General features: G+C 36.5%; 1 protein-coding gene across 1 annotated transcript in view; it reads right to left on the reverse strand.

Moving 5' to 3' along the window:
* ADGB (androglobin) overlaps positions 1-24,117 on the reverse strand; it is a 160,537-nt gene that overhangs the window by 61,707 nt on the left and 74,713 nt on the right. Inside the window, exons 11-18 of the mRNA XM_036871938.1 lie at positions 23,553-23,727; positions 20,537-20,627; positions 15,720-15,849; positions 8,979-9,012; positions 7,925-8,108; positions 6,681-6,744; positions 2,880-2,982; positions 332-473 (exon numbers count right to left, since the gene is read on the reverse strand). Of these exons, the coding sequence (XP_036727833.1) occupies positions 332-473; positions 2,880-2,982; positions 6,681-6,744; positions 7,925-8,108; positions 8,979-9,012; positions 15,720-15,849; positions 20,537-20,627; positions 23,553-23,727 (923 nt within the window). The remainder of the gene's footprint in view (positions 1-331; positions 474-2,879; positions 2,983-6,680; positions 6,745-7,924; positions 8,109-8,978; positions 9,013-15,719; positions 15,850-20,536; positions 20,628-23,552; positions 23,728-24,117) is intronic.

The raw sequence follows: 24,117 nt of genomic DNA on the forward strand, positions 1-24,117 counted from the left end.
AATAAGTTTTACAATAAAACAAAAAAGATCATTTTAATAAATTAATTTTAGGAAATGCTGGGTTAAACAAGTTTAAACTGTATTCTTTACTAAAGAAACAACCAGATTCTTTAACAATTATGAATCTTACAAAAGGTACAGCATTTCTTCACTTTATTTGTTCACAGACTTATTTTTCTCAAGAATCAGGATGATAGACCTCCGCTTTATGAAATTGCTTCAGGAAACAACATATTAGATTCCATATTGTTATTGTTTCATTATTTAGTAGTCAAAAGTTTACAAGTCTTCAAATAATTCTTAGTATGGGAAAAATGAAGTCACTCCATACCCAACAGGCAGGCGAACCACTGTAGCCTTGGTAGCATACGTGTGAATTGTCACAACAAGATCATGTGCCCTCAGAGACTTCCAAGAAACTGTCTCAACTGTAAGTAGTCCAGGCTGTATGGGAGGGCTGTTCTTTGTTAAAGCTTTAGGAAAATTTAAAAGAAAAAAAAATTATATATATATATATACACAGAAATTTGATTGTGAGAGTATAGTTGGCGTTCACTGGTATTGCTTTTTACCAATAATGACATTAATAATATGATAATAACAATAATATTAACAACAACAACCAAGAATTAAACCTATTCTGAAAATGTTCATAAAACATTAGAAACTACCGTGAGTAAATAAATACTGGAAATAATACTCAAGAGGAATCAAGATCTTCTTCCCTCCCTATCCTACTTTTCTCCTCATAGTCATCCCCTCAGCTGAAGAAAACAAGAATGAAAAAGTTAGGAAAAAGAGGACAGACAGGGGCATTTCACTGTAGTATACCACTGCTTTTCTTATGTAGGGCAGTAATAACAATATCTCTCTAGACACAATTTTAAAGGAGGAAAAATACCGCATCTGGGAAAATGAGAGATTTTCCTAAGATAGTGGCAAAGCAAGGGCAAAAGATGCCACTGTTTATTTAAGTTTTGACCTTTGATCCTTAGCTTTGACTGTGTAGAAAAATAATTACCAAAATTTTAATTTTAAGTAAATTAATTAAAAATTAAAAATTTTACTTAAATTTAATTTTTATAAATTAATTTAAAATTTTATCTAATTAAACTTTAATTAATAATTTTTTTATCTTGAAATTGATAGAAAATAATGACTATTCTTCATCAGTAGCTGAGAGCAAAAGACTTCTTACCCTGTTTCCAGATAACACCCAGGCTAAGGATACAAGGCCACCACATGACCTGAAATACCTGTACGCATTTCGAGTTTCAATGTTCTAGGCCATGGTGTGGCTTAGGAGCTATTGGTTAAGTAGACATACTAAGCTCACACCACTGAAGTCTGGAAAGTTTATTCAACAAGTATTTATTGTCCACTTGCTGCACATCTGACACCATTCAAAACATTGGGTACATCCTGATGGAAAATCATAGTCTGTGCCCTCAGAGTGGGCAAAAAATTCAATATTAAGCATTCAGCAAATATTTGTACCTGTACAGTGTCAGGTACTGTTAATTTGAGTTAAATATAAATGCTTTAGTAAAATAAGCCAAACAAAGAATGCTGTTTTGTGCATATGTGCATGTGTTTGCAAGAAGCTGGCCTTAGAGAAGAGAAGGAACAGTCCGTCTGTTAGAACAGGAGGGAAGGGTGACAAGAGCTTGGGAGAGTTCATTATGAGAAGATGAGTGGGTCATTTCCAATTTCTTCTATCTCTTCAGTGAAGACAGCAGCAAGGTCATCAGCTGAAAATGAGGACGGATGAGAGTGGGAGTTGGAGATTTGAAGGCAGAGAGAGAGAGAGAGATTTGAAGGTTTGAAATAGTCACTCATGAGAATGAGAGCTGGGAGAATGAATGAACTCAGGAAATGTTGGCAGTGCACAGGGGCTTTTTTGAGATTTGTGGTCCTCAATTTAAAGTGGGGCTAGGTAGTAGGATTTTTTTTTTCTCCAGTTACACTCAGCTGTTCTGATGAAACCTCAGGTTAGGCACAGAGATATCTTCAACCAATATTAGGATTTTGCCAGGAGTGTAAGATGAGAGGGTAAGAAGAGCACTTGTGTTGAGGGCACCTGTGAGGATATAAATACAATCATGGACCATGGAAACTATGTTGGGAATAAGAGAAATAAAGATGTGAGGAGATTGGACATAGAAAAAGTGGTAAGGTTGATGGATGGAGGTCCCAGTTCAGTCCAAGACCTGTAGGGGTGGGAGTTCTAGAGAGAGCGAACTGGAGATGCAGGGGTGGGGGTCAGAGAACTTGAAATTTGATTAGGATAATACAGTTATTGTTTCAATAACGTCTAAAATATAACCATGAAATTAGGGGGCCAAGGTGGGATGGAGGAAAAGATCTTTGGAATTGTCAAATCAAAGAAGAAAGAGTTCATGATTTTCAATAGATTTTGAAAGAATCAAGAATGATAACACGTGGGACTTCCCCGGCGGTCCAGTGGTTAAGACTTTGCCTTCCAGTGCAGGGGATACAGGTTTGACCCCTGGTCGGGGAGATAAGATCCCACATGCCTTGCAGCCAAAAAATCAAAACATAAAACAGAAGCAATATTGTAACAAATTCAATAAAGACTTTAAAAATGGTCCATATCAAAAAATCTTAAAAAAAAAAAGAATGATGACTTGTATAGGTGGAAAGAAAGATAGAGGGACCAGGTGTGCTCAAGAGGTGACCATAAGACCACAACAAGGAGAGGGACAGGTGGCAAGAGTGAGTATAATCCTTGATGTCAGAGGAGTAGGAAGATCTTAGGAGGTCTGGAGAGGGAATAAGTTCCTTCACACATTATACATTTTCCCTGAACAGAAAGTAAGTTGGGATCTCAGACAGTCATTTTCTCATAGCCTTCTTACCTCCAGGTTCTCCCCAGCGTACCAATGCAGAAAAGCAAATCAGTAGTTCAATGGGCTTTAGACTGTCCACAAATAGATAGTAGGACACACGTTCATCTGAGAACTGCAAGAAATCAGACCAATCATTGTATTTCATGTCAGCCTATTAATGCTGTATTTTCCACTTCTATTAAAAGTACAATATCTAACATTTATAGAGAATTTACTGTGTTCTAGACACCACGATAAGTACTTTACAGGTTTAATGATAGGAAGAAAATCACACCGGTGAATGTTGGCAGCAGTCCACGGAAGCTGGGTCTGCAGGGCCTGTGTGAGACCGGCCACCATATCAGAGAGAGCCAAAGCTCTTCCCCATGAGTAAAGAAAAGGGATATGCTTATTCCAGAAATGACAAATAGACGAAGAGATTGAGCCCAGAGCTGAGCAGTGCTCAGAGGATAGGTCCTTAATAAGCAAACAGTCAATGGAGTAACTTTGGCAGAGAATGGAAATGTACTAAGGTATGCTACATGGTGGTTTTTCATATAAACCCTCTATTCCTTCTTTCTACAAGATCTTCAGAAATATACCCATCGTACGCTAATGAACCAAACTGGATTTTTGTTCTGGGCATGCAAGAAAGTACTGAGCACAACTGGGATGTCCTTTGTGGACAGCCACATAAGGACTACATGAACATGATTTTAATCCATCTTACGTGGGTACCGTTAATATCCAGAATTATGGATGGAGAAACTGAAACACAGAGAGGGTAAGTAAATTTCCAAAGGTCACAGCACTTGCAAGTAGAAAAGCTGAGATTCAAAAGTAGGTCTATCTATCTACCTGACTCCAACACTGATCTTCACAATTATTGGGCTATTATTGCATTTCAATTTCCCAGTGCTTCAGCATAATTTTGACTGATGGTACATGGTAAGTGTGTTAATTTGTCATTATACTTTAAAAGCTTTCTATACTATTGAACAACAATATTTAAATCACAAGTTGCAATACAAAAGAAAAACCTCTAGCAATACTGTGAAAAAAGAAATCCTTATTAATCAAATACAACAAGACTTCTAGAAATGCTTGGTACAATGCAACTATTTAAAATGATCGCTTCCCTCAATGTCTTCCAATAGTTAGCATTAGACACTTTATTTCATTTGTTTTCTTTTAGCTGCCACATGTTGGTGATAGAGGCAGTTGTTTCAAACACCATCTAAAACTATGAAGGGCCCTGCATTTGCCAGCGCAGCCTGTGTGGCTGAGGAGGGGATTCTGCCTAGAGATCATTTGTTGTCATTTTAAAGAGCCTGAGAATTTGAGGGTGAGGTGGCCCCGAGGCCACATTCAGGGGCTCTGCTCTGGTGCGGGGACCAGACACCTTTGTGAGCCCCTTGCCGACCCCCATGACATCTCCCAGGGGACAGCTAAGGCATGTGCAGCAGACAGGCCTCAGGCTCTGTGTCTCCAGCTCAGCTGGCAGTGCCTGTGGCCACTAAAATCAGGACTGTCTGGCCTCAGACCACGAACAATCCATATTAAAGGCTGTTAAGTTTGGGTACCTAAAACATCCTCTAAGAAAAAGTCATCATTTTCTCAGACCACTGATGTCAAAAAAAAATTCAGCGGAATGAAGGGACTCATAATGGATGCCGTCATTTTATTTTGCTAAGCCGGGACTTTACAAGGAAAATACAATTCTCTTTTCACCATCACTTCATAAAAATAGGATCGGAACAAAGAACAGTTGGCCATTTTCCGAACACACATACACCTATATATTAGGGTGGTGATGTATAACAAAAACTCATATGCAAACTGCTCTTAGTAATAATAACGACAGCCAGCATTTATTTTCACTTACTAAGTATTAGGCATTCTCCTAAGTGTTTTACACATGTTCTCTCATTTATTTCTCAACTCTATGATGTTGGTCTCTCACTGCCATTGTACAAATAAGAAAACTGAGGCAAAGAGAACTTAAATAGCTTGCTCAAGTCCCACCTCAGATGCGATCTAGATTCAAACCCCGGCAGTCTAGCTCCAGAGCCACTCATCTGCTTCCTCCAAAGGTGTACTAGTGAGAAAGGCGCAGGTTTTACATCGGACAAACGCAGTTCTCGTGATGCTTGCGCCACTTACTAGTTTGGTGATCTTGGGCATTTTACTCAAACTTGGTCTGCCTCAGTTTCCTAACCTGAAAATTGATAATAATAATTGTCCTTTCATTGAGTTTGCTATGAGGAGTTGATGTAATAAAGAACCTAGGTCAGGGCTAGGAACAGAGTCAGCACCTATAAATGACTAGCATTTAATTATTGCCAATATTTTGAATATGACAACATTCCTAAGTTAACTGTAAACTGTATATTATTCTCATACCGTACTCTGGGTTCCACTATTCCCAATTAACAGGTTTTTTGTTTTGTTTTGTTTTGTTTTTGTAATATTCATAAAATCAAAGCATTCCTCTGGGCGTTTTTATAGATAGACTTCAGAACCAGGTCACCCATTCTGCCACCCCTGCAAACGCCACCCCAGTCACTACTACAGACCTGATTCTTACTTTCAGAGCAGGCAACCAGCTACAGAGCACCTCTTGAGGGACGCTCAAACGGTTTTCTCTGCCTGCATTTTCATCTCGTACAAGTGCAAAGGGAGAAGTCATCACCAAGCCTCCTACTTCCCCCAGCTCTGCATACAGCTCATGGAGATGTCGGGGGAGTATTACTGGGGGCTTGCAGGGCCCCATACAAGTGACATGCAAGTTTCAGCACAATTTAGTTTCCCAGGATATGTTTCATAGTTTTCCACAAAGTTCTACTCAATGTGACATTTGCTCGTTAATTCATTCAACAATTTTTTTTTTCTTTTTTTTACCAAGCTCCCACCTCATGCCAGGACCTGTACTACAACAGTAAAGAAAAGGACGGAGTCCTCCTTAAGACGCTGATGGGGGAAGTGGCTGGGTAGGTGGAGGGGCACAGAGAAGTGACCGTGCAGTTAGGATGGAGGGAGGGAAGTGTCGGGGTGGCGACAGTCATACAGAGTGCATGGAGTCAGGGTACTTGACCCAGACTCTACAGGCAGGGAAGGAGGTCTCACAGGGTCAAGGACATCCATGCTGTTCTGAAGGACTTCTAGGTGTTAGCCAGATGAAGGCAATAAAGATGAAGAAGAATGAACTCCAGGCAGAGGGAAGAACGTGGGCAAAAATAACAGAAATGATAGTGAAAATGTGCTTATATTTTAGGAATTGTGCGCAAGTCAGTAAACACTAATTGAAAGCAAATGTAGTGAATTTATTTGTGCTTTTCCTTCATTTATTCATAAGTCAAAACTTCCTTTATGTGAATTTATATAATAATGCGGCTCAGCATTGAATCACTGCAACACAATCAGATGGATCATACTTGGGGATATGAGGTAGAAGAATTTTGCTTATTGTCTAGATCAGAGATTAGTAGAAGACCCTAAGAATTAAATATTTTTAATTAAGATTTTTTTTTTGATGTGGACCATTTTTCAAAGTCTTTATTGAATTTGTTACAATATTGCTTCTGTTTTATGTTTTTGTTTTTTGGCCACAAGGTATGTGGGATCTTAGCTCCCCAACCAGGGATCAAACCCGCACCCCCTGCATTGGAAAGCGAAGTCTTAACCACTGGACCACCAGGGAAGTCCCTTAAATTTTTAAATATAATTATGTTAGAAGTTTAGAAATGCTTGATAAATCCGAAAGAGTTTTTCACTAGCATGATTCCATTAAAAATGTAAGAAGGGAAAGAAAAGAGATCATAATCTATTTACCTTGAATTCTGATTTTTGAAAGTTAAGGCAATATGAACTTGGCTTGTGGAAAATATATATATTCCTGAAAAACATAATTTATAACAGGTTATTGTCATCATATGCAACAAAACAGTACTACATGTTAAGTTTCTCAGAAGCAAATAATTATAGGCAAAACAGGTAAAGATAGATGAAAGTTAAAAAAATAATAACAACTCAGAAAGGAAAAAAGTGGTTGCCAGGGGCTGGGGTTGGGGAAAATAGGGAGAGATTGGTGAAAGGTACAAATTTTCAGTTATAAGATGAATAAGGTCTGAAGATCTAATGTATAACATGGCAACTATCATTGATAACACTATATTGTATAATTAAAATTTGCTAAGAGAATAGAACTTAAATGTTCTCACACACAATAACAAAATAAATATATGAGGTGATAGATATGTTAGTTAACTTGATGGGGGGGGATTTTTCACAATATATATGTGTATCAATTCATCACCACGTACACTTTAAATACTTACAATTTTATTTGTCAACTGCATCTCAGTAAAGCTGAGAAAAAATAATAACTGTATTGAATTAGTTGCCTGAAAGGGACAAAAATGATCTCCTTCAGTGAATAAACTGCCTTCATCTTAATAAACAAATAAGTCTTTGAGGATAAGCTGAAACTGGCCTGAGACTGGTTTGGCTATTCATGTTTCATGTGGACAATCAACTCATCCATATTTCCTTCTAATATTTTTTTTCTTATTAGTTATCTATTTTATACATATTAGGGTATCTATGTCAATCCCAATTTCACCACCCCCCCCCACTATCCCCCCTTGGTGTCCATATGTTTGTTCTCTATATCTGTGTCTCTATTTCTGTCTTGCAAACCAGTTCACCTGTACCATTTTTCTAGATTCCACATATATGCATTAATATATATATTTGTTTTTCTCTTTCTGATTTACTTCACTCTGTATGACAGTCTCTAGGTCCATCCACGTCTCTACAAATGACCCAATTTTGTTCCTTTTTATGGCTGAGTAATATTCCATTGTATATATGTACCACATGTCCTTTATCCATTTGTCTGTCGATGGGCATTTAGGTTGCTTCCGTGACCTGGCTGTTGTAAATATCCTTCTAATATTTTTGTTTGATATTATATCAACACCAGACTAATATTGGCTTAACTCTTTTAAATGAAAGCTAAAAATGAATAGCTTATATACCCACTGTATTAAATGCACACAAAAATTTATACTTACTGAAAGCATACACAGAAGTCTTCAAAATCTAACCATATTTCTTTAGAAACACCATTATTTACTGTTGCAAGTTCCTCCTTCGATTTTTCCTGTGTTGCTGTTGTCTGGCTGACCAAATCTCTTTCCAGACTGATTCCTTCAGCTGCATGGGCTGCATCATTCAATCCATAGTCTGGTAGTTCATCTGCGTACAGCAGAAGACAACCATGTCAAACAACCTAATTGTTAAATATTAAATTATTAAGATATGAAAAATTGTAGAGGAGAGCTCACACATCAAAATCTATTTTTGAGAAAATATTTACTGAGGTAATAGTTTACATGCAGGTCTCAAATTTGTAGAGGTCCATACAAAGACCCACTTTCATACCCTCAGGAGAATTTAATCATAACTTACATGCAGAGTGTCCAGAAATTTTGAAATCACTTTCATAAATTTGTGCACACATTCTTTAGAGATTCAAGTTATAACACAAGTTAGCTGGTTTATGTATTTAAAATCTGCTGTAAACAGACATATTCATGTAAGAGGGGCTGACGCAGACAACAGAAGGAGAAGCAAAAACTTGAAAGATCTATTGTGATGGATGTATTTCTGTAAGCCCTGCAGTCAGTGATTCAGTAATCTTATTTTATGTTTATCAAGGAATGGCATAAAGTTCTCATACACTTTTCTTGAACCAAAATGTTATATACGCACATGCCACATAACACTTTTTTGGATTTCAGCCTTGGTCAAGTCTTTATTTAGGATCTGAGGAATTTGCAATGGTTCCAGTGCTTTGATCATAACGTGCATGCATTAAGACACAAGAACTTTACTCATGGGACTTTAATCAGATAGTCTTTTATTTTGACTTTAAGCTTGAATTTAACAAGTGAGATTATCTGATTTTTCTAGCCCAGAGCAGATTAGAATCAACACATCAGAGGAAGCCCTGGAGGGAGGCTGCTGAGAGCCAGGAGGAGGGAGAGCAAGAAGCTGTCGAGAAGCAGAGACCCTTTTGTGCTTTGATGTCTGTGAAAAAATGTCATGAGAAGATTATTAATTTACCTTTTCTGAGTATAGCTTGTGAAGCAGCATTACCCTGTGAAATGAAAGGAACACGTTAAGAAACCATTTATAAATTCGACAAAACATTACAGCTCTCTAAAGCACCACAGTTTTTAAAAGAATTAATACAGTCTTTTAAACACTGAAGAAATAGATTTCTACAAATACTTACTAAAACCTACAGCAAAACGAAATTTGTTTTTAACCTTAAAACTCAAAACATGTCAATTTGGCTGAGAGTTTAAATTTGTGACATTAAAATACAGAAGATGTGAGTGTATTAAACATTTGAATCTTATAATAAAAGTTAAATAAAAACAAATATATCCCCAAGTAGATATATTAGTTGGTATGAGGCACCTATAATTAATACAGATTGAGTAAAATGAGATTATGATTGATAATTAGTGTACGGAACCTAAGGATTATTTCAAATTATAAAAATGTTTTCTCAAATTTTTAACAGGGAAAATAAGCTTCACATGTATGACTCTGTTATCTCTGGGACACAATTAAAATAAGTATAAAAGATAAAATGGTATAAATTTATACAGACTGATGGGTGATATTTTGGATGATGTAAAGTGTATGGAGAAGACAGCAGAGTAGACAAAACTGAATACTAAGTGCTGGTGAGAAGCAAGCCCATCCACGCCTTAGGACCCCAGAAACAATTAGCAGGCATCTGGGAAGGACAGAATGAGATACAGGTTGAAAATACAGGGATGGGTTGAATGTCTATATAAGGAACAGACAAATCCCCACTTCTCCCTAATCCCTTCTGGTTTAGCATCTATCCTTCTTCTGCCTAAACAGGGCACTGGAAGTTGCTTCAAGTAGAGAAATTAAATGAAAAGTCTCCAGATCTGGGTTCACAGATACCGTGGGAAGCAAGAAAGGTTACTACACAGAGAGGAGAGGAATTAAGTGAACATCCACATGCTGAACTTTGAGACTCTCAGGAACTCTGTGCTGCTCGGCTTTAATAACTCTGGTGGATAAGGATATAACAATCCTTATGACCACATTCCACCCAGCAGGGAGATTAGAGGACCCTTAACCTGAGACACTGAACAGAGCCAGGGAAAATCCTCAGGGAATCTGATATTTGGAGCTAGTCCCACCCCAAATGAAGCTCATTTACCCCCAATTATCTCAAATTAAAACTTCCAGTTGACAAGCTCTGTCCATGCCATAAAGCTTCTTCTAATCAGCAGCTCTTTAATTTCATAAATTCTTTAAATATATGTGTACAACAAAGTATTGCTAGATAATTGAGGAGAGTCTCATACAAAAGAAAGAAACTAATGGGTGTGGGTAGGGAGATTCATAGGAATCAGAAATGATAATATAGGGAGAAATTTTTAAGTTAGTAATATCAGAAAGTTAAGAAGATATTCATTTATCAAATAATAAACTATAAAAATATAATCAAGAACAAGAGACAGTTCTTAGAACCTAAAAATAGGAAAGTGAAATAAATTCAATAGAAAGTTTGGATGTAAAGTTGATACAAAAGACTCAGAGATGAAAACTAAAAAGCTTTTCAAAGAAAACATAGGTGAAAAGCTTCACGACATTGGATTTGACATTGGTTTCTTAGATATGACAATAAAAACACAGACTGCAAAAGTAAAAATAAATTGGGCTACATAAATAATCTTCTGTCATTCAAAGGACATAATCAACAGAGTGAAAATGCAACCTATGGAATGAGAGAAATTATTTGCAACTCATATGTCTAGTAAAGGGTTAACATCAAGAATATATGAAGAACTTCTACAAAAACAGTATAAAATAAACAAACCCAATTTAAAAATGGGTAAAGGACTTGAATAGACATTTGTCCAAAGAAAATATACAAATGGCCAACAAGCACATGGAAAACGTCCTCCACATCACTCATCCTTAGGGGAATACAGATCAGAATTGCAATGAGATACCACCCTCACAGCCACTGGGATGACTACTGTTAAAGAAAAAAGAAAAAAAAACCAGAAAATGGCAAGTGTTATTGTTACTGTTATGTGGTGAGGATGTAGAGAAATTGGAACCTTTTTGCGCTTTCTGTGGGAATATAAAATGGTGCAGTTGCTATGGAAAACAGTATGGTGGTTCCTGAAAAAGCTAAAAATAGAATTAACATATGATCCAACAATTCCACATCTGAGTATATACCCAAAAGAACTGAAGGCAGCATCTCAAAGAAACATTTATACACCCATGTTCATAGCAGCATTATTCACCAAGTATCCATTGATGGATGTATGGATAAACAAAAGGTGGTATATGTACATGCACAATGGAATATTATTCAGCCTTAAAGGAAAAAAATTATGACACGTGGTACAACATGGATGAACTGTAAGGACATTTTACTAAGTGAAGTAAGGCAGCCACAAAAATACAAATACTGTATGATTTCTCTTATATGAGGTACTTAGAGTAATCAGAATCCTAGAGACAAAAAGTAGAATGGTGGTTTTAAGGGGCTGAAAAGGGGCAGGAATGCAGAATGATTTAATGGGTATAAAGTTTTAGTTTTGTAAGATGAAATGATTTCTGGAGGTTAGTGGCACAACAATGTGAATGTATTCAATATTATTGTTCTCAGAAAAGGAAATTCTTGAGGAAAAAGTATAAGAAAATTCTCCAGAACTGAAAAACGTGAGTATCCAGGTTGAACGGGCTCATGGAGTACCTAGCACAGTTCATGTAAACAGACTCATTTACGCGGCCAATCATTGTAAATTTTTCTTATTCCAAGAATGGAAGGACTGTCTTAAAACATTCCCAGAGGGGAAAAAAAAAGAGTCATCCTAGAACAGATCAAGAATCAAAATGTTATCTGTATTCTTAAGAGCAGTGGTTGAAGGTAAAAGACAAAAGTTAAGGAACAGAGTTAAAATTCTGAAAGAAAGAACATCCACACTGGAATTCTACAACACGCCAAAATATAAATCAGAGGAGGGGGTGGAATACAGACATCTGCAGGCATACAAACCCCTCATAATTTTCACTTCCCACGCAGTTTTTCTCAGGGAGTACTAGAAGATGTGCACCACCTAAATTAGGGTATCAAGTAGCAGGAGAGCATAGTTTCCAAGAATTAGAAAATCCATCAGAGGAGAGAGAGAAAAGAAAGTCCAATGATGACAGGTGCAAGTTTCCATCAGTTGGAACAAGAGCAAGAGAGCAAAGGATTCCAGAGGGTGATCTCTCCAGGAAAACAGGCGGCATTGGTAGAGTTATCTGATGTGTTTGTGTGGTAAAGGGGGTTTAAAGGTATTTGTTCAATGGTGTTTCTTTTTTTAAAAAGAGTGTTTGGGAAGGCTTCCTAATGTGTCGCAGAAAAAAAAATGAAGTAATTGGTTTGTACAAAAAGTTGTGTAAGAAAAGAAATTTGTCTCTCCAATAAAAATCCTTCCACAGCTAGAATATTTTTTAACGGACGAATACTTTTATTTATTACCATCCTTCTTCTATTACAGCCTGAAGTAATGATGAAGGTGGAAAAGGAAACAGGTAAATAATTAATGCCTGACTTGCACTAAATATTAATTCCTAAGGAAAGTCTGAAAACAGGCCTAGTGTCCCTAATATTTGTATCTATTTTAAGGGCAAAGGTAGGGTAATTTTGCTATTTAAAAACATGAACTATATTAGGCTGGGCTAGTCTGAGGTAACAAACCAATCCTGAAATTTCAATGGCTTAACACATAGGGTTAACTTCTCCCTCACATTCAGCCCATTTTGGGGGGCTCCTTTTCAAGGGATTCCTTTCCCAGTTGTGATGTAGGGATCTAGAAACTTGTATCTTGTAGCCTTGCCACTGGGATACGCGGTTTCCTGATGGTTGTGGGAGAAGCAGAGAGCTGCAAAGCCACGTGCAGACTCAGTAAGTGCTTCGGCCTGAAACGGCACACCTCACTATTGCCTGCACTCTATCAGCCAGATTGTGTGTCGAAGGCAAGCTCAAGAGCAGGGCCGGCTTCATGAGTGTGTAATCACTCAGGGCGCTGGGCTCAGAAGGGCCCTGTGTTTGTTTTAACGCTCTGCTGTCACTCTCTTGACATTCTTAATAATTGTTGAACAAGGGGCCCTGCATTTTCATTCCACAAGTTACGCAGCCAGTCCCAGTTACAAGCCAGGAGCCAGACCTGTGAGAGGCCTGGGAAGTACACAAGGGGCACTGAGACTCCCAGGGGGCAGTGGGCATCTCAGTCAGAGATCCTGCCAATCAAGCCACAATGCAGAGCCCTTTGCTTCCACTGTTAGGGCTCCAGCTGTTACGGCTCGTAGAACTCTTAGTTTCCCCAACAGCTTCATCCCTATTAGGTGAGAAGCATTAGGTAACAGCTCAGGAAATCTCAACGGGGTCCGCTCTGGTATCCAGCCTCACAGCTAGAGTACTGATTGGACAAAAACTTGTGAAATGAAAACATCTTGAAGACAGAGGAAAGTGGAGGTATGAGATGGTAAGTGAATACAAGAGTGCTAAATCCTTATCTTCTGTAGCAAGAGGTCAAGAGATAATGTTTAAATTGATAGATGGAGAAAGAACGGAATTCAGTCATTCAACAAATACGTAACAGTGTCTGTCATGTGCTAGGCATCTTTGCAGGTGCTGAGGGAGAAACAGTAGATGATAAAGATCAAGATCTCTGCCTTCATAAAGGCTACTACTTAGAAATATGGAGACACATAGCAGAAGAAACACTTAAATAAAAGTGATTGACTCTGGGGAGGAAGGCTAAAGAATGAGGAGGGGTAATACAGGTTGGTTATTTTATGATTATCTTTTTGGTAACTTTTGACTCTTTAAAACTATTGCATACAATACTTTGAAATTAAGAAAAAAAGTTTAACAATGTTTAAGTCTATTCATTCTTCTTGCAAGATTTCTCATCTGTTAGTCTCTGCTTTTCAACTAATTCTAAAAAATGTGTTTACGTGCGTGTGATTCTGTACCCTCCAATGTATCTTATACCATTTATAGAGGTTGGTAGAAATCAACTATGGTTCATTCACATAATGAAATAGTATGTGACTTTAAGAACAAAGACGCTCTTTAGGCATAGTGAAATTATCTCCAGTATTTACTAAGTAAAAACTTAAAAAATTTTCATTAAGTTTTGAGTAGAAAAAGGTGGAATATTGTGTGTTTCTTTATATTTACATAAAGACACCCTGAAAGTGTCCTACAGAGGGCAAAGCAGTGAAAGTGGGAGAAGTACTTACATGGAAACAAGACTTCTTGATGTATGCCTTATAATTTTATTTTTGAACATGCAAATATATTATGCATTAAAACCCTTTCACACCTACCACACTGGCAGAAGTTGAAACATCAGACAATATATGGGTTGGCCAGAATGTGGTGTGCAGAGAAAATTCTCATCCAGTGCATTTTATTGTAAGGTTAAAAGGTGAATGTCCTATGACCCATCAGTGATACTCCCAGATTCATATCCTAGAACAGAGCTTCCTAGGCTAGTGTCCACTGGGGCCCATGGTTAGATTTCAGGAATCCATGAACATGGTTGCTTGAAAGATTATTTTCATCTTTAGCTGAAGTTCAGCATTCAGTTTTCTTCAGTTTTCAATTTATCAATGCAGGTGAGTAGCTACAGTGTTATTGGCAATAACTGTGACTTTATCCATGAAAGAAATCACAATATTTTACCTTATATTAGAGTTGTTGCAAAATCTGAAATGTCACATATGCTAATCACTACTTTGAAGTTACAGCAGTTATTAGGCCCATTGTTGGATTCCATGTGGTCACATCTTCCTGTCTACAGACACTCCTGTAACCTGAACTGCCCAACTATCTGGCAGCTATCCTTTAGTATACCTTCAACCACCAAATCGTGACGTTGTATGTTCACACGGTGCTAACCCAGACAGCTGTTCTGCTTTCCACTGTTCCCTGTTGCCAATACTCAGCTCATACGCAGAAAGAGATAAGTTGTATTCATTGTGTGTTTTAGAAAATTGACAAAGGGAGACATAACACATAAAAGTTCACAAACCCTGGAACTACAGAAACTCTTGCATGTGTGTACAGGGACAGTCAAGATGAGTCATGGTACCACTGCTTGCAATAGCAAGAAACAAAAAGCAATGAATGTAGCCATTAACACTGTGAAAGATGTTTTTAAATGGTAGACTAGTTATGTATTAAATACCTTTGACCAATGAAATGAATGAACTGTAACATGTGGCAAAAGAGACAAATCTCATAAACATTAAGAAATCCCAGAAGAATTAATACAAGAGTCCACAAAAATAAAATGAGGATGACAATGAAACCAAGCTATATATTGTTCATAAACGTGTACATAACTGACAAAATTAGAAGAGTGTGGAGCTGACAAATACCAGGCCTTGTATGGCAGGTAGGAGATTCAATTCAGAAGAGACACACGTGGAACTTCCCTGGTGGTCCAGTGTTTAAGACTCTGTGCTTCCTCTGCAGGGGGCACGGGTTCAATCCCTGGTTGGGGAACTAAGATCCCACATGCCATGCAGTGCACCCCCCCAAAAAAAAGAGAACACAGGAGACATCTATGAGAGATGAATATTCCACTTTCTAATCTAGAAGATGGGTACGTAAGAAGTTTATTTTCAGTGTTCTTTATTCTGCTCAAATGCATTTATGTATAATATATTTCACAATTTAAGAAAAAAAGTTTTTATAGTTAAGAATCAGGCTAATAATAAGAGTAACATAGTTACCTGAGACATATTTCTTGTCAATTGACTTAAGCCTGTCTGGCTAAAGGTTGCAGTTTCATCATTTTCAGTAAGGGAAGATAAACCAGATCCTGGAAGCACCCCTTTCTTAATCAAAGATCGTACAAAATGACTAATGGAAAAAAAAGAAAAAAAACTTCTGTTATCTTAATCTCTTGTTTAAAGCTACTAATAAATAACTGCAGCTTTTATTGAGATATACTTGACATATAACATTATATTAGTTTCAGGTATACAACATGTTGATTCAATATTTGTATATATGGCAAAATGATAACCACAATTCTAGTTAACGTAGGCCACCACACACAGTTACAATTTTTTTTCCTTGTGATAAGAACGTTTAAGGTCCACTCTCTTAGTAACTTTCAAATATACAACACAGTATTATTAACGATAGTCACCATGCTGCACATTATAGCCCCAGGACTTACTTATTTTACAACTGGAAGTTTGTCCCTTTTGACCCCCATCACCCATTTCATCCACCCCCATGCCCTGCCTCTGGCAGTCATCAGTCTGTTCTCGTGTACTCTGTATCTATGAGCATGTTTGCTTGTCTGTCTTTTTTAGATTCCACGTATAAGTGGGATCATAAGGTATTTGTCTTTCTCTGTCGGACTTATTTCACTTGAGATATCCTCAAGGTCCATCTATGTTGTCACAAAAATGGCAAGATTTCCTTCGTTTTGAATGGCTGAATAATATTCCGTTGCATAGTGATGTTTGGTCAACCATAGAAAGTTCTGATTTTTTTCATTTTATCACTCTCATTCTTTTACAACCAGTAATTTCTTTTGCTTCATGTTAAAAAATATTTAATTGCTATATATACTACTGAAGCAATATTCTCTATCAGTCACTGGAATGGTGTAAAAATTTTCTGGAACGCTATTTATTGTAAAGCTATGGTGGCCATCTTTGAATGTTGATGATCAGAACACATAGGAACCTGGCATTTAGAAGTGATTTAATTAAGTATCAGAGTAATGTAGCAGTGAAATAGGGCTTGGAGTCAAAAATTTAATGATGCACGTTGAGCCCTTAAGTTTACAACTGTGATATTTATACTAGCTACCCAAGCATACAGTACTTTCTTTCAAGTTATTGCTGACATGGGCATCCCTGGTGGCGCAGTGGTTGAGAATCTGCCTGCCAATGCAGGGGACATGGGTTCGAGCCCTGGTCCGGGAAGATCCCACATGCCGCAGAGCAACTAGGCCCGTGAGCCACAATTACTGAGCCTGTGCGTCTGGAGCCTGTGCTCCGCAACAAGAGAGGCCGCGATAATGAGAGGCCCGCGCACCGCGATGAAGAGTGGCCCCCACTTGCCACAACTAGAGAAAGCCCTCGCACAGAAACAAAGACCCAACACAGCCATAAATAAATAAATAAATAAATAAATAAATAAATAAATAAATAAATAAACAAACCCAAAAAGTTGAAAAAAAAAAAAAAAAGTTATTGCTGACATGACCCCAAATCAATGTTGCCACAGCTAGAAGTTTATGGGTACAATAAAAAGATATTTGTTATAGTACAAATATATTAGATGTTTCAAAGATAAAATTAAATTTCATGTATATAGAACTTCCCATACTTTTGGATTTTTCCTTGCTAGTGTTCTGTAAAACTTGGTTCACCTCAAGCTAAATGTCTCTGAAACTGCCACTAGAGGGTAGCACAAACATATCTGTGAGGCTCTGATTCTCTAAAACAAGGCCAGGAGCCAGGACTGGGCAAACTGGGCATGTTGTTGCTACAGTGACAGTGTTCCAAGGAAAGGCAGTTGCATAGCACTCATTCTCCAGGGCTCGTCAAAAAACCGGCTTGCTCTTATGCTGACCTGAGAACTCTGACTGTACAGCAGTCAGGTACAAGGAAATGCCATTCACATATTTTTGCTTTTGGCTCTGCCAGATAAAATGGATATACTAGGGAATTCATAACAGGTTCAAGCAGTGAATAGATTAGTTGAATCCAATCAAGTGTTGAAGTCACCTAGACCTGGGTTAAAGAATTTCATCCAACTTAATTAGGTTAAAAAGCTGAAAGAAAGCATAAGAAAATTAAGTAAGAGAGTCAACGTTGGAAATTCAGGTTATGAAACCAACGCATTTGTGGTCTCTCTTGGCATAGGGATTCTAGAAGTCTGCGTGTGACAGTTTGAATCCTGAGAAAATGTGTCCTGGTGGTGTGTGCGGCTCTGGTTCATACAATCCACAAAATATTTGAGTAATATGCAATCTCAATAAGCTAAGAGATAATCAAAAATTAGTTTGAATGGTAAAATCATCATCTCAGTGGATAACACTAACTATAAAATTAATTAGAAAAAGTATAAAGTTTAATATTTTTATGTTAAGTTTAAGAAAATTCTGTCTTTATGCGGTATTTTGTATTGGTAACAGGTGAAAGAAGTTTAGCATGTTACATAATCCAACAAATTAGGCTATAAAATGTGTAGCTTTATATTTAATTTTAGGTTTATAATTAAGTTATAAGAAAATTTTGGTTTGTAAAAACTAATAGTGTACATAGGAAAAACCAAGGTTACCAAAAAACATTTTGATTATTTGAACTTTTAATGATGATTTATATAATTGGCAAGATTTTATTTGTGATTTTTGGCTTTTCAAGAATTACTTAAAGCAAAAATAAAATACAGTACTGTTGTAAATACAATTTAAAATGTTTAAATAAATTCAGCTAACTAAATTTATTTAAAACTTTTATAGAAATTAATAATTTATGTATAAAATAAGAATTTTTATAAGTTAAACTGAAAGTTTGAGGAAAACTAGATTTGCAAATACATAGCAGAACAAATTTTTAAAACCAAAGAAGCAGCAAATTGTTTTTTCTGTTTATAAAGCTTGACATGGCTAAATGCCATGTTTGTCTACTAGTGCTGCCTAGGGGGTCCCTCCTCAACCACTTTTCAGTGAATTGTTGATGCATAGAACTGCAGGAGCTTTAAGTTAAAACATTTGAATAATGTTTCTAATATTTTCAACTTAACTAGAGTCCATAAAATGTAAATTAACGGGCTATGATGTAAAGAAGCTCTAAAAGTAGGACAGTGCAATGAACAGACTTCTGATCTAAATTTTGACTGCTTTTATTCATCAACTTATATTCTTATCGTGGATTTTAATATATCTAAGAGAAGGATGAAACATACCTAATGGTCATTATATTTGTGACCTATAAGCCGTTCAAAAATTTTAATGATGTTCTAGTAAAGTTTAAAAAAAAGTTCAAAAAAGTACACACGTCATAAATGTAAAACTTGCTGAAAAATCACCAAGTAAATATGGCCATATCACCATTATTCAGATCAAGAGATATTAATATTACCAGCACTCCACAAGCCCTGCCAGATGTGCTTCCCAATCACAGCTAGCACTCCTCGCCACAGGTAACCACTATCAAGACTTCCAACACCATATATTGCATTTTTTTTTCTTTTTAAAAATCTATATTAATAGAATAATTAAAACTAAACTGTATACTTTTTATACCAGATTTCTTTGGTCTAATATTTTTGTGTGTGACATTTATCCACGCTGATTTTTTTTGCAGTATTTCTTCTGCTTTATATCTATGTATTATTGTATTATGTTTGTCTATGGTTTTACTATGATTATCTAGCGGCAGTTTTCTCCCCATTTACATTACTTGACTTTTTTTCAGAACTTGCTGAATCTTGACTTGATTTTTTTTAACTTTTGGGATAATATTGGTCATTATATTTTTATTTCATGATTATTCCCCAAACTCTCTATCCTCTACTTCTGAGACCCACTTGCAAGTATGTTGGTCTTTTTCAACTTTTCTTACATGTCTTTATTATACTTTTCCTCATTTTTTTTTTTTTGGTCTCCATACTTCAGTCTGGATATTATCTTTTGACCTATTTTCCACTTTGCTAATTGTCTTTTTTTGCTGTATCTTATCTGTGATTAAACACATCCACTGAATTCTAAAATTTCAGTTATTATATTCCTTGGTTCTAGAATCCCTATTTTTTTAACCATTTTAAATACTATTATTTATTTTTATACTTTACAACTTTATTGAGGGATTATTGAAGTACATTTAACTGCACAAATTTAAAGAATAGATTTGATAATCCTTGATATATGTATATATCCATGTGTTAGTTATCAATTGCTTCATAACAAATCACCACACTTTTAGTGGTAATAATCATATCACCCACTATTCCTTCTCATTATTGCTATCTGTGGACTTCCTTTTCACCACTATGAACTCATTAAAAACGTTAGACCCAGGATGATAATTTTTATTTCTACCCCTATTGTCACATTCAAATATTAGTAAATTTGGATTCTTCCTCCCCTTCCTCCTTTTTCTTCTTCATTGTCTTTGCTGTTGTATTTAGTTAGCTCTTTTTTTCTCCTCTAAGACTGACAGACTTCACCTCCCAGGTTTTTATGACAATCATTTGATCTTGTGATTTAATTATCAGGTAATAACCAAAAACATTCCCCAGTGTTAATGTTTAAAGTAAAACAAAATACTGTGTTGTTCTAAAACAGAAGTCAAAACTGTAAAGCCAGACATATTTAGGCCTCATTTTGACCAATTCAAAATTTATCTTAACTGTTTATTACTGTGAAATAGAACCTAAAAATTTTATTTCCCTATGATCACTGCATTGACACAAACTTTAATACATTTGTCACCAAGGGATACATTTTTAACTGCACAAATCACAAAATGCTTCTTCTGTTAACAAGATGAATTCATGGGAAAGAATGTTCTATACTTACGTTTCTGTTGGAATTGTAAATGCAGTCATTCTATAATTCAAAAACGGACTTGAAATCTCAAGAAACTGGTCAGGCTTCTTTATTACTAATTCTAAAAAGAAAAAGGTAGTGTGATGTACTTTTTAAAAAATCTTTCAAGATTATATGTAAAATTTGACATTTAATGCAGTACTGATTAGATTAACTATTTACCCAGCAAATTTCAATAGAGTTAAATAGAAATGTACTATGATACATAAAGTTTTGTATTAAAAAGGACTTTATAGATCCTACCAATATGAGATTTCTTTAGTCTATTTCTCAGTTGCTTTCCAGATTTACAACGTGAAACAATGAAGTCTCAAGGGAGAAAGTCAGCAATGTCTTCTGGAGTTATTACTTGGCATTTGCTGCTATTTCAAGTACACAAAAGACTTTCTATAAAACTCTTTTACTAAAAATGTGTTCTTTTAGTTAACCTCTACAACACAATTGCTCAGGACATGAAAAAAATGTGGACTAATACATGGAGATAGTGGAAGAACAGAAAATGTAACATAGTAAGGGTCATAGGTAGAAAAGAAAGCAGTAGTCAAGAAAAATGTTGTGGGTATTCCTAAAGATGTCTGAAGCTGACATAGAAGTAAATTCTCAATGGATATAGCACACAACCCACGCACTAACACGGTGAACATTGAAATTAAACATTAGGCATAATTATTTTAAATAAGCTCCTATAGCAGTGGAAAGGATGACCACAGGACGAAGAGAAGCGAGACTATAACACAGTGCACGTGACTTCTCTGTGCTTGTTCTGTGATAACCTCTATATTGATCTCTCTCTCTCCCTTTCTCTCTCTCTCTCTCTGTGTTTCCTGTTAATTTCACTTAAAATATTAAATCCAATAGAGAGAAGAAAGACAATGATGTGGTGAGCCTCAAAGCAGGACACTGCAGTTATGGAATCCCATCAATCCATAGGTTTTCTTTCCCAGCTTACAATGGAGCTATCAAATTACACAGAATTACACAACAGTCAATATCAAAATCAGGAAGTAGCTGAATGTCCAGTATTTTTCCTTTCATTCAGCTATTCCTGATGCTCTGAATGAAGAATGGTTGTGTGGCTCTATGCATTTAACTAAAATATAGCATTCAGTGGTAAAAGATTTTCTTTCAAGCATCATGTGAATGCTGATCTTTGGTTGGAAAGACAGAAGAAGATAGGAAGGAAGGAGGGAAGGGAAGGAGGGAGGGAGGAAACTGGAAAGTTCTTGGAATCCAAAGCAACAGTTGGCACTTTGGTGGCACAAACAGCCTGTTGCAGGAACTCAAGGAATGTAAGGAAATAACTGAAATAATCAAGCAGGAGGGAGAGAGGCAGACAAGTCTAATAAAAAAAAAAAAAAGATGAACTGACCATTTCTCCTGTATATCTAAACCAGATATTTCTTTAATCTTTGTTCTTTTCTGGCCAGGATAAAACATGTTGTGCTAGAAAATCTTTGCCACCAGCTGTACTGGTTGTATAAACGTAGGCAGAAAGAAAATGTGAGGAAAATTACATGGTTAACAGTTGTTATTTATATCTTAAAAACATGTAAATTACGGTTGGAAGTAGGAGGCAAGGAACAGGTAAATACTCCAATCTCTGCGGCTACTGTGGTTTTAGGATCCTGAGTACCAACGAGACTTACGTATTACCCTGTGACTGAGATATGTTTCCCCTGCACTGAAGGATAAGCAACACTTGAATTGGTAGCAGAAGCCACAGCAAGCACCATCAATAAGGGTACAAGCCATGGTTCATGAGCCCAGCCACTTAAAGCTTATTTATATGCTTCTCAGGGATGCCTTTAGTAAACTGGCACCAGGTATGTTCATCGTGGCTTTGTCTTCATTGTTCATTCAAGGACAGGCCTGTGAACCGTAATGCAACAACTTCTAGAATGTGATGACCTGTTACTGGATGAAAACAATTAGTAGATCCTGAGGTATTGGAAAAGACAAAGGAAGAAAACGCAAAAGCAAGGAAATGAACACAAAAAAGATAACAAAAAAAGCTGTTTTTGAACGAAGATAATTTAAACTTTTCAGAATGGGAAATATATTTACACACATACACACATATACATATGTAAACCATAGCACCACAATTCTCTATCACCCTTCATTAAAAATCGCAAGTATAAATTAGCTATGGAAAGGCCATATGTTTATGTTGAGTTAACATAAACAAGTTATTCTTCTAAGCCATAATTTTTTAATTATTAGTTTTTCTTTTCTAATCCCCTCTCCTTATGATTTTTCATTTATGGTCTCGCTCATTTCTTCTCTCGCCATCTTGGTCTCTCTTCCATTCAAACGTGGTGCTCATGGTAAAAGGAGTAAAAATGAAGACTTGTAGAGAAAATGATTGAAGGAGCGAAGAATTAGACATGGATTATGAAGAATTTAGAAACAAAAGGTGAGAATAAGAACAAGGTGGGAACAGCCTCCCTGCCCCATTCTCAGCCTGTGTGAACCTGTGTATTTCTGAGCACAACTGCCATTCACTGTGGCTACATGACAACACTGACACGGGAACCAGCCCAGGGTAAAAGTCCTATTCCTATAGGAGTTCCAAACAGAAATCGGTCAATTCAAAGATTATGTCCTACAGGGCACTGTAGAATGATGCCCATGTTAGAAATTCACACCAGTGGCCTAACATATATGCTGCTTAACCTTCTATATTATTTACTACAAACCACTTTTCTATCACAGTTATAATCACAATGCCGTCACCCAAAGAATGGCCTTTATATATCTGACCAGTTTAGACATGAAAACCAAACTGCTTGGCGTCTGAGATGTGCAGAATTAATCCTTTAAAGATTAAATTCGGATTAAAGACAAAATTCGGACATAAAATTAAATGAAGGTTTTAACTGTAATGTTGGGTTGTTTGCCTTGATATGTATCTCATTACAAATGAAACTATTAGAACTTCATAGAGAGAAATGTTAATAAGATTTTCAGACAATATGATTCATACCTTGAGCTTCATCTGTTATAACAGTTTCTTTTTTTTGACGAAGGAGTTTCCACGGAGGTATAGGAGGTAGTTTTGGTGGTGCTATAAGGGGGCAAGACCTAGTTCTTGTCACCAGCACAGGATGGCTACAGAGGTGGGAAAGCCCATATTCCCTAAGCTTCTCAGCAGAATCAGCCTAAAAGGTGGAAGGCAGATTTAAAAGGATTCTTGTATTTGCTTCATGCACTTAAGATAATACTTCTCGTCATTATAAAAATACTGTCACCACTAGAGAGACATAGTGGTAATAAGAAAAAAAATAACCACCCGTATTTCTACATTCCTTAACATGAGCACTATTACTCTTTGTATTTCTTTCCATCTTTTAAGTTATCTGGGGCCCCCTTTCCTTAGTTACAAAATGAGAGACTAGAACGAGAAGCCACTTTTCAGTTCTAAGAGTTTAAGATTCTCTGAGATTGCAGAAGTCTTAGTACATCAGTTTTGGTCCAAAATTAATCAGCTACTATTTTTATAGGTTAAAGCTTTGATGCAGTACTTAACATGTAAAGTCTTTGTTAGTTTG

Source organism: Balaenoptera musculus, chromosome 12 (genome assembly GCF_009873245.2).
Source record: "Balaenoptera musculus isolate JJ_BM4_2016_0621 chromosome 12, mBalMus1.pri.v3, whole genome shotgun sequence".
Lineage (NCBI taxonomy): Eukaryota > Metazoa > Chordata > Mammalia > Artiodactyla > Balaenopteridae > Balaenoptera > Balaenoptera musculus.